We start from the raw sequence: 12,050 nt of genomic DNA, 5'->3' as shown, positions 1-12,050 counted from the left end.
ACAAGAGAATCCAAGGAAGTAAACAGGGTTAAATGAGGTCATAAAAGAGTACCCCTAATTCAGGAGGACTCGGGTTCTTATTAGAAGAAGAAAAAACACTAGGCGTGCACATGCACAGAGAACAAGCCTCAAGAGGACCCAAAAAGAAGGCAGCCATCTGTAAGCCAAAGGGAGTGAGGGGCTCTGGAGATGCCACCTCTGCCAGCACCTTGATCTTGGACTTCCAGTCTCCAGAACTTGAGACAATAAACATCTGGGAAGCTGGTGAAGCTTCCCAGTCTGTGGTCTTTTGTTATGGTTGCCCTGAATGACTAACGCATGGGCCTCTCATGGGGGACTTGTATCCCCTGTAAGCAATGAGCCACCTTGTACTAACTCATGATGCTGAAGCTGTGTGAGGGAAAGAGGAACTGGAGAAGGTGACAAAAAAGAATGGTGCAAAGAACATTCAAAGGGCCGGATACTGTGCTTTATGTGTGCATGGTCTCAACCTGTATGTTATTCTTCACCAAAGCCTGTAGGCTGGGGACAGGTGTTGACCTCTGATCATGGATGGGGACCTTAGTGGAGGTGCAAAGAGCTTAGGTGTCTGGCTGAGGAGCCCATAGCTAGGAAGTGGCAGAACTAGGACTTAAACTTGGGTGGTCTGGTCCAGAGCCTTTGTTTCTTGCTATTATGGGTGGGTGTGGGGATGCCCACTCTGACTGCTGCTTCTGCAATGGGACACAGGCTGCCTAAGAAGGGCTCGGTTAGCTAGTTGCCCAAAGGAAATGATCTGAAATACTGAAAGCCCTTCCTCTGACCATGGGGCTAGAGTTCCTGATCCCTGCAGCTGCGAGTGCAGCCCTGTCTCCCACTATCCCCTGAGCCCCTCACTGCCCATCCTCTATCACTCTATGGCAGAATGAACTTTGGACACACGTGATAGTTGAAAGTAATGGTTCTGGAATCAGAATGTCCAGATCGAACCTTGACATTCTCATTCACATAGCTGTGCATCTTGGGCGAGTTACTGAACCAGACTGTGCTTCAGTTTCCTCTTCTGTGAAGCAAGGATAACAGCACTTGCCTCACAGGGCTGTCATGAGGACTTCATCGGACAAGGAATGTCAGGCACTTAGCCTCGTATGTAACACATAGTAAGTGCTCAATTCTATGAACTGGTGCTTTGGGGTAAGTCAGTTTACCTTGCTGGTTTCCAGATTTCCCATTTTCCCATGTATGAAGCATAGTTATATCTTTCTCACAAGGGTGACACGATTAAACGAGACAACGTTAGAAAAGCAATGATACCCTTACAATTCTTTCTTGAGCACATAAATGAGTACTACTTAGATTTCTAGTGGGAGTGAAATGCATTAACTTCTTTCTTTACTATGGAAAATTTCCCCCTGATGATAAAAACAACACATTTGATGTAAATACAGAGAAAAATATGTGGACATGTTTACACCAAGCTCTTTCTTTTTTTTTTTTTTTGAACAGGGTTTCTGCTCTGTAGCCCAGGCTCGCCTTGCATTCCCAATCCTGCTGGCTCAGCTTCCCACGCACTGGGATTACACCAAACTCTTAAACCATTTTCCTCTGGGGAATGGGCCTGGGAAATGACTATTTTTGCTTGGAATTTTATCATTCTTGTGCATTGTTTGAAACTTTGACAACCTTAAGCATTCTTTTAAAAGTGAAAACATGAAGACATATTCATTATAGATCATTTATCTCCTTTTCTTCGAGTACTTCTGGTAAGCAGAGTATTTTCTGAAACTCAGTTTGAGAGCCTTTTTGTTTTAATAGAGTTTAATTACCTTTATTGTCATAACTGATAACGTGTGTCTCACTGCTGTCATTTTGTTTTATATTGTCATTTTCTAATGCTTCCATGTGGTGTACTGTATTCTTTGTCGTTTTCGATAGGCAATATGTTTCCCTTTGTCATAATTTTCTACTGGGACATGGAAAGTAGAAAACCTGTCTTTCATTCTTATTTGTGGATGCTTTTAAGTCCTTCATAAACATATTTGATATTATATTGCCTCTAGTGATATAATTCAGGAGACTTCATTAACAAAGTAGCCAGAGCTATCAACTCTGGTTCCATTGTGTACAAGCTGGGAGGACCTTGGGCAGGTGACTTACCCTCCTGGGCTTCAGTGGGGACAATAGCTATAACCTGTTTCTTAGGGCTGGTGCAAGGTTGAAATGAGGTGACTCTTATAAAATACTTATAGTTGTGGGGCACAATTATCTGGTTCTTCATTAAAAGAAAGTCAAGGAAGAGACAGATGTGAGGATAACCAGACACTCTCAGCTAGCAGTCTTCACCAGGAAGTCTTTCTTTGGAAATTTCTGATTTTACACACACAGACCCCTCCCCTGTCCTCTGTGCTGTCAATTGTGGTCATCAAACTACTGCCCCCAAGCCAAACTGAACCCAGTCACTTATGTACGTAAGTTCGCAAGCTACTTTCACATGGCCCCAGGGTCCACCAGGTTGAAAATACTTTCTATCTGGTTTCTTTAAGAAAAAAGTTTGCCCATCCTTACTTTCAATCTACCTATGATCCTCCTTCTTTCTAAATTTAGGAGAAGCCATTTTCTCTTATGTCCTATTATAGCCTCTCAAAAGCTAAGTGGCTCTTAGCATACATTAAAAGATGGTCTAAAAGTCCATTAACTTCTGTATTTAATTGTCCACAAGGTGGGGATACTTAATCAAAAACAAAACCAAGAAATATGGAAAGGACAAAGATGCTAATCACAAAGCAAGGGCCTTCTGAGGCTTGGACCAAAGGAAGGAAAGGGGCCAAGGAGGGCAAGTTCCCAGGGGCTTAGTTATCCCCACTACTGTCCCCAGCTCTAAGGCTTCAGTGCTGGCCTTTGGTCACCCTGGGTGGTGTCAGGATCTCATTCTGTCTCTCTCATATGCTGTTCGCCAGATTACTAAAACTAAGTTGGCAGGAAAAGGACCATCACGCCGAGAAAATGAGCAGGTTCCCCCTGAGGGCAGTCATGTCTCCAACAGACTGCCTTTTATTTTGGGTGCCTTCAAAGAAATGGTTAAAATTAAATTAAAATAATGCTAACAGCCAACACTTACTGAGCACTACCTCTCTTCCTGGCACTGGTCCAGGAATTGTGCATGCTCACACCCCAGCTAGGAGGTTCCATGAGTCACTTGTACTTTATAGATGGGGCAACTAAGGCACAAAGAGGTCAAGTTGCTTGCCCAGGAAGATCTGGCTGGTTGTCTGGTGAGACTGCTGGCAGTTCTACTGAGAGTTGGGGCTCTTTGAAGGCCTCTCATTGACATGTTTCTCAATAGGAAGGTTCTAGTCTAGTTATGAGGACATTCATTCATTCAGTGATTCATTAACCAGTAAGGATTGAGGCATTACCAAGTGTCAAATACCATGCCAGGTGTGGGGAAAGGAGGCCAAAGAAGATTCTCTGGTCTCATGGCGCTCACACACCGTGAGAATCACAGCTAACTTTATGCTGAGGATGGCCCTTTACCTACACATAAGCCACAGCTTATTATCATCGCTCAGAGGGAAAAATGACTTGCCAGGATTCTAAAGCCCCACAAAGTCCACCTGGATCCCTACCAAGTACAGTGCATTCTGGATGCTCTCTCTTTTCCAAAGCACCCACTGCGAGCTCGGGGGCAACGACCCTGGCCTTCCCACTTATGGCCAGGCTGCTCAGATTGGGGTTGGGGATTGGTTAAGCAGAGAGATTCCTGTCCATCACAGGAGATGAAACAAAGAAGCTTTCTGCTTTCAAACATACAGAACTGTTCCTGACCTTAAGGGATCTTTGGGATCTACATTATTTATTCATTATTCCCAAATATTTATTAAGCACCGATTCTGTGCAAGGTACTGCGCTTGGCACACAAATTTGACATGATCTCTGCCCTCAGGAGGCGTAATTTGCACTTTAAATGCCTGCAGTCTACTGGAACAGAAGGGTGATCTCTGAAGTTGACTCAAAACTGCCCTGGGAGGTGAAACTGGGCTGAGCAGATGCCAGAATGAACCCTGCATTTGCTGTGAGCAGTGTTCCTTCTGGCTGGTCTGTGCTGAGTTGCTTGGAGAGTGACCACAGGATGTCAAGGCAGCATTTAACATGGGCACAAAGGCTGGAATGGGAAGAGAGCCCAGGGAACTGGGGAAATGAGCACAAGGAGGAGGAAAGAGTGGCAGGTAGCTTGAGAGCTGGAAAAACTCACAGCGCTGCCAGACTGCATGCGGCCACGGGGCTCCCTGGGCAGAAGCTGGAAACAGGGCTCCTACTGGCTGTGATATTGCTAGTTCCCAGTCAAAAGAAGTGGCATTTTTGATGCCTAATAATCCAGAACCAGTGTTTCTCTAGTTTAATCACAGATCACAATTCAAATTCCTATGAAAAGTGTTCCCACAAAGTCCCTATCTTTGCAGCATGAGGGTGAGGGGTGGTCCTGGTTACCGGGAGAAGAGGATGGATGGATGTTGAGATTGACCACTGTGGTTCAGATCACTCAGGACCCCCCCCACCCCCCCACCCCAGGCTCCCCCGGCTGACAGCGACTTCCTCAGCCCATAGGCACGTACCTTCACAGCGCAGCACAGCACTGTTCCAGACCACGCTGCCCTCCTTTAGGACGCAGGTGATGGTCTCTGAGCCCTGTGTCCCAAGGAAGCCTTCGTCACACAGGAAGGAGATGGAGCTGCCCAGTTGCAGGCTGTCACCAAACCGCTTCCCGTTTACTGGAACACCAGGATCTGGGCACTCATTGTGACGGAAGGCTGTGCAGATGAGGGTCAAGGAAAAGATTAGACAGAGCTGGTGTATTGATGGACCATCAAAGAAAACAATCTTCATTATGATGGTCAACCTCAGATCTCCACAAATTCTCCAAGAACTTGTCATGCTGGATCAAGATAGCTAGCTACATACCATAGAACCTGGGACCCCTGGGTTCTGACATATAGGTCCCTCCGGGCATGAAGTAGGTGTGCGTTAGGTTCCATTCTAATGGATGTTTGTGGACCAGGCAGTGAGCCAAGCATTTCTCTTCTTAGCTCATTTACATGAGACCATAATTCTACCAAGTGGATATTATTGCTCTAGCTTACAAATGAGGAAACTGAGGCTGGATGTGGCTAAGGAGCTGACCTGCCTCCTCAATGTCAAATCCATTCCATGCTTCCCTAATTTCAGTTATGGGATCATTTATACTGCAGGGGAGCGGACTCTCCATCCTGTGACACTAATAGTCACTAAGCATTGCAAAGTAGGTGCCCTGGAATTAACCCTGCCTGAAGTCATTCCCTTCACTTCTCTGCCTGCCATCAAGGTTGCTTCTCTCTCTGCCCAGACAACTGATAATGCAGTTAAAGGAGAGAGGAAAGAGACAGAACACGGCAGATTCAATGGGGGATGTGCCTCTTATTATGACATGGTCCTGAGCAGTTCTGTCATCTTGCTGAGCCTTAGTTTCCTGACCTAGAATAGCGATCACACTTCACTCATTAGCTCATTCTGAGATGGAAATTAAATGGAAGTTGATAAGAAGAATGTGAAAGAGGTGAGTGTTGGGTGCAGCACCTGGTAGACAGCATGTATTCACTGAGGACAAGTTCCCTTCCTTTACCCCTTTCCTGCACAGAAAGATGCCCTTTCCTATGTTGTCTCCACCACGTCCATTTGAAGCCTTCCTCCACCAGAAGAGCCACACAGTTCTCACATGAAATGTGTCTGAAGACAGGCCCCACAGCTGCATGGGCACATGCCTCTGATATACTCTTGTGACAGAAACATGACACATACACACTCAGGACCAGAAGCGGCCCTGGAGGCTGGTGTATCTCGCTGGAGAACAGAGACCTGCAAACCTGTGATCCTCCCACTGCACGTGGCTGTGAGGCCTCTGATGTGGAGACCACTGAGATGAAAATGAGGTGTTCCCATGCCCCTCCACGGGCAGCCCAGACTCAGTCTCCCAACCCTTCTTCATTAGGAACTAGGACAATGAAGTTGTCCTGGCATGGGAATAAAAGCGGTGCTGAGCATCCAGAAGTCTAGGAATTTTCTATTCAAACCCTACCAGTCACACATATACACATGTACACACACATCACACCCATGCGCACATATACACCCATGCACATACACAGCAAGGATATGGATCTATTTTAGACATCTGGGAGCAAAAGTTCTAAGTCAAGGATTTAAGCCCTGTCTACTTTCTGTCTGTGTACTCTTTCAAACCTTAATTTCCTGCATAGATCTTGGCTGATGAAGTTTGACTGTAAGGCCAAAGAGTGCTCAGCGCAGATTCTGGCACACAGTAGGTGTTTGGGAAGTGGCAGCTACTGTCATCCTTGCTCACCATGCTCTATGTGCAGAGGATGAGCTTTACTCTCCGGAGCTGTAGGGGTGGATATGGATCACTGACCTTTGTTATAGGGACACAAGTTTCAAGTCACAAACAGGAGAGCAATGCTCACTGTATCTGGTGATGTGAGCTCCCTTACTCTGGGCAAAGTTGGGCTCAGCCCAGTGGTTGACACTGGGGAGAAGATTAATGTTCTTTGGGGGAGATCATGCTAGCGCCCTAACACCTAGGCCACTGTTTCATTGATGCATCGGAATCCATCACCTCTACTGTAGAAATGCAGATTCTGAAGCCTCATCCCCTTAGCAATTCTGACTCAGTAGGCCTTGGTTTTTAAAAAGTATTCTTCTCTCTCCATCCAGCTGCACAGAAAAACATCTGCTCTCTGTAATCATGTTTGACAATGCTAGCAAGGACCATTTCTGGGAGGGGGATGTGGGGCGGCAGTTAGCATTTCTTCTTTGATCTATCCTGATTTTTGAGTATTTGATATTTACATGCTGGGAAGTGTATTGTTTTGACAATGGTGGAGACACCATGGAGAGAACTGCTAGGGAGAGCTGATGCCCAGCTGGGTCTGCTGTTCTCCAGGTGGCACTGGTCTGGGCTGCCTTGGGCCTCTTTTCTAAAGACTCTGGATTTATCCCTTCCTTGGAAAGAGGAGGCTTCCTAGGATTTGATTTTCCTTTGACACTACGAGTATCCACTTTTCCCCAAGTTCCTCTGCAGGGATTTCTTAGCCTTCATTATCCTGAATTAGTGGGCTTCCTTTTTCCCTTTGCTTTTCCCATTTCCATTAAGAAGGAACATGGAGTCATTCATGGATCTCTCTATTTGATGAGCATTTACTGATTCTTACCACACACCAGGCCCCAGGTTGGGCAGAGCCCATCCTGCTCCTGCTTCTTTCCAGAGCTCATGATCTCATGGGGAAGCAGGAATGAAGTCAGAGAAGCTAAAAACCAGAACCATCGGTGCTGACCATGATGCTCAGGCCTCCTACCCCTAGATGATGGGGACAGGAACCCCCTGGAGGAGATGTCACATTGGGAAAGTTGGTTGTTTCCAGTAAGACTGTCCTGAAGAAGGGTGATGACAGGAAGGGGGCCTTTGTCTGGAATGTGGGGTCCCAAATAGCTCATGATGTAGCATCTAAGTATTTAGGTTAACTGGGCCCCAGGGACATGTGGGTTAAGGGGGCAAGGACTCTGTGCCAGGGGTGGGAGTGACGATTGGGAAGAGAGTGGTTCTGTCAAAAAAGTACCAGAGGCTGTCTGCTTTGCAAGCACAAAGCCTTAAGATCAAATCCCAATCGCACATACACACACAAAAGCACTAGAGGCGGGAGCTCTCTGCATATGTCCATGGGTGTGGGGTGCAGCCTGGATTGGGGATTTGCATTTCCCAAGCATCCTTTAAGAGAGGACTTGGTTAACTACTCAGCAGACTCAGTTTCAGCCTCACTTGACTATCTGTCTTGGCCAAGTTCACCAGGCTTATTGTTTCTTATGACTTGATAACTTCTTACTCTCTCTGGAGACTTGCTGTCCCCAGTCTCCAAGCCTCTGCCTGCTCCCACTTCTACTGTGACTATGAGAGAGAGAACTGAAAATAATCACTGCTAGGCTTCATGATGTTTCTGGAGAAAGGATGGGGCCCTGAGATTGGCAGAGGTCAGATTAAGTCCCTGAGATGGGCAGGGAAAAAATGCCCTATGAATTGACTGCAGGAAACCAACAGAAACATTGCCCCAAGCCTTTACTTCTGCTTTGAGTATGGGAGTGGGATCTGGGCAAAGCAAACTGTGGGTAGTCCCCCAGGACCACCAGGGGTTAGCAGAAGGTACTGGTAGGGATCTAGAGGAGCTCATCAGGATGGGGAGCAGGAGCTAATGAGAGAATGTCAGAGGTTTTCTTCCCTTGGGTCCTCTCTGCTTCTACCTGGGTCTTGAGGAGGGGGAGAGTAGAAGGGGACAATGAGGTGCATGCCTCCTTTTCATTACATGTGTCGCCTATGGAAATAAACACTCACAGGTGACACCACAGAAAAGAACAGCCAGCCCAGCAGGCAGCACTTTTTGCTTTTTCCTGGTTGTGCTGGGAGCTCTATGACTTGCCCAGTAGACCAGCAGTGCCCCTGGAACAAGCCCACCCACATAGACACTCCTCCATGGGAGCACCTTCAATCTTCTTCAGGGACAGTCAGCTGGAGATAGAGGAAAGACTCACTGGTAAAGGTGATGTTGAATCCCCTCTTCCCCGTGGAGTGGTCGGTCTGAAACTCAAGTCGGGCCACATGGCCACTGCTGGTGATGGAGGAGGGGAGCTGGTTTCCTGAGAAGGTACCCAGGACAGGGGCCTCGGCAGTGGCCCCATCCTTGATGACCAGGAAATCAAACTGAGGCTCCACATCGATGTCATTGAAAGCCAAGTGGATGCGACTCTCAGGCCGGGCCAGGATGAGCCAGACACAGTGGAGGTGGTTGCCGTAGTCTTCTGGGTAGTTGGGGGACAGGACAATCCCAGAGGGGCTGGTGAAGTTGAAAAAGCAGGAAACTGCAAGAGAAGAGCAGTGGAGGTCAGTAAGCGGCCCCAACTTTCTGCTGGGGCCACCAAGGGCTGGTGGGGAAGTGTTTTCTTAGTCTACAGAGCAAAAGAAAGAAAGGGTGGCACCAGGATTGGGCTGGACTGACTGGGCTCTGAGCTCTAGGTGGGGGGCATGCTGGGATCCATGCTGGGCATTGCTTTGGCAAGTGGCAGACATGGCAGAGTTTCTTGGTCCCTCTCCTCTTTTCAATAAGTTCACCCCAGGAAGCAGCTGCAGAGGCACAGTTCCTCACCCTTCTCAGTCTGGTTTGCAGCAGTATAAAACGAACTGCATAATGACACAGGGTGGAAGTCGCCAGGTGGAGATAATCCAAGTCCACCTCTCCCCATTAAATGTCTTTGATTGGGAAAGGATGGGTAGCCCTGGGGATTCAACTCCAAGCCACAAAAAATGCTATACTAATGAGGAGCCAGTGAGCACTGTCTTTCAGAGACTGGATGAGGGAGGTAACAAGGACTCATCTTAATACTCTGTCCACTTCCTGGGATCTTTCTTCTATTCACCCTGAGGATTCACTCTTCCAAAAGTCTGTATTTTAAACCATTGCTAACAGACCTTGAAAAGAGAATGGAGCAGGGAAACTGGTGCAAATAAAAAAAACAAACCAACAAATACTAAGCCAAAATTAAAAGGAAAATAATAGAATGATATAGGGAACATGTCAGTATTTAGTTGAAGCTTTTATAATTCTATAGGAATATCACCAAAAGGTATGCTCAGAGGATTCCTCTGAGAGAAAACAGAATTAATTGGACAATGCAGTCCATATCACTAGAAAAAAAATACAGAAAAAATATACCTCAATACTGTTGAGATTTCTCAGGAGCTCATACATGCATTTATTACAGGTTATAGAGGAAAGCTGACATAACCCTTTTAGAAGGGAGGATGAGGTCTTGTTAAGAGCCTCAGAAGTATTCAACTACTCTGATTCCATAATATCTTGGAATTAACTCCAAAGAAAAAGAGCCACATAGACAAAGAGGTTGATAATGACATAATTCTACTACAGAGGAAAAAAATGCCAACAACCTATACATCAGCCCAATAAAGTGAAGTAAATTATAGCCTGTAAAGTGATGCAGTCTGAATGCAATCATTAAAGTGATAAATATGACCCTGTGGAAAGAGTGTTAACTATCATTTTAAGCAAAACAGTAGATCATAAAATTATATGTGTACTTTTGATGATACCTATTAAATACTTGTGTGTATCTGGATAAAGATTGGACATGAGCCCCCATATAAAAATTTTGTTAGCGTAGTAGGTTTCTGGGTGGTATTTTTAAAAAATGAAATGACATTTAATTTTTGTGACTGCAAAAATGTTATGAGCTCATTCTAAACATTTTTTAATATATAAAAGCAGAAAGAAGGTAAAAAACGAAAATAGGTAATCATTTAAATCCATTCTTAACATGTATATTCATATTTGTTATTAATAATATTAATATTTAAGTGAATATATTATTTTAATTGCTAATTACCCAATGCAATGAAGATGGGAAAATAACAATGAAATCATGTTTGCAAAAGAAAAAGAAAACACTCAAAACAAAGAGAGCAGCGAGTCCTTTGGCCCCACTCATCTCCTCTTTTCTGCATGAAGTATTTCTTTTCTACCCTGCTGCTGAAGTCCTCCCATCAAATTCAGCAAAGGAAGCCTGGTCCCTAAGACACGTTCTGTCTTATTCCTGTAATCTCTGTATTTTTTAAGTATAGAAAGAATTTGAGCCAAAAGGAAGAGAATGACATGAAAATTCCTTTAGTCAATGCAAGATAAAGTTAATAATAGTGATTATTATATATTATCGAAGGCTAAGCATAAGCACTATTCTAAGCAATTTCATAATTACTCATTTAACTATCACAATAGCACTAACAAGGTGAGTACTGTTATCAACCTCATGTAAAAATGAAGACATCAAGGCACAGAGACTGTAACTTGCCAGAGTCATGTAGCCAGTTAATGGTAGCCCCAAATTCAAATCCAAGGCAGTTTGACTCCAGGTACAAAGCTGGTAGTCACTCCTCCACATTGTCTCCCAGAAGGAGAACAGTCCTACTCATTGGGCCTAAGTCTGACAGTGGAGTCCTTGCGAGTGTTCCTCACATCTCCTGGAGCCTCTCTCGTAAGCATCACATCAGCACTGTGGTGCCCCCTCTCACCCTAGCCGGCCTGTCTCCAGCTTGCAGTACTCCAGCTGGGAGCATCATGCAAATGATATCAAAGGCAATGACCTTCAAGACAGAAATGGGAAAATCACATAGCCTAGTAAACAAGATGGACTGAAGGCAAAGGAAGTCTGCGGCAATTTCAGAGGGAAGATGATCGGGAGCACTGTCAGCATGGGATCAAACAGATTTGCTACAGAGAATAGTTTAATGAATAATACCTGAGCCTTCATCCCCACCCCACCTCTTTCTTACTTTATTCTTTTTTTCTTTATAGCCTTTTATCAGGGGCACCATTTTGGATCTTCAGCAGAAAATAGAGTAGCTCCACTTATTTCTACAATTGTTTTGTTCACTTATTTAGCTGCTTATAACCTGTTTTCTTCTCCCCAACACATACACAGATTCTCCATGGGAGCAGAAATCTTATCTGTTTGATTCCTTTCAACTTCTCATGACTCTTATAAGAGAGCTTGGCACATTGTAGTTGCTCAATCAATACTTGCTGAATGAATCAATGTATACCGAATGGTTGATACCTTCTGAAAAGATGGCGACATGGGCATGTGGGCCTCATAACCCCATCCCATTCCATACCTCAAGCAACAGAATTGACCAAAGTCTGACATGTGTCAGTTCTGGCAACAGGGAAAAATAGCATGACCCTTAACACATTTCTCGTAGACTCAGTACAGATGTGGACCTAAAAGACTTAAACCAGAAAAGGGTGTGACAGAGTCAAATGTGAAAGAGCAAAGACAACAGAAAGTGGTTCTCCAGTTTCAAAGATTTCAAAAATATTGAATTCACAGGACATTCATAAAACACCACTGAAGATATTTTCTATCCAATCAAGAGATAAATCAAAATGAAGAATTCAAGTATGGCA

At 45.0% G+C, this 12,050-nt stretch overlaps 1 protein-coding gene across 4 annotated transcripts in view; it reads right to left on the bottom strand.

The window, feature by feature from the left end:
- The window catches only part of Csmd2 (CUB and Sushi multiple domains 2), a 546,763-nt gene that overhangs the window by 190,282 nt on the left and 344,431 nt on the right, over positions 1–12,050 (bottom strand). For all 4 annotated transcript variants that reach the window (XM_074080637.1, XM_074080638.1, XM_074080635.1 and 1 more), the window contains 2 exons: positions 8,608–8,934; positions 4,593–4,787 (listed from right to left, as the gene is read on the bottom strand). In XM_074080637.1, coding sequence (XP_073936738.1) covers positions 4,593–4,787; positions 8,608–8,934 — 522 coding nt within the window. The remainder of the gene's footprint in view (positions 1–4,592; positions 4,788–8,607; positions 8,935–12,050) is intronic.

The sequence above is a fragment of the Castor canadensis genome, chromosome 7 (genome assembly GCF_047511655.1).
Source record: "Castor canadensis chromosome 7, mCasCan1.hap1v2, whole genome shotgun sequence".
NCBI classification, from domain to species: domain Eukaryota; kingdom Metazoa; phylum Chordata; class Mammalia; order Rodentia; family Castoridae; genus Castor; species Castor canadensis.
Note: the sequence above shows the minus strand (reverse complement) of the source record. Positions and strands in the feature narration are given on the sequence as shown.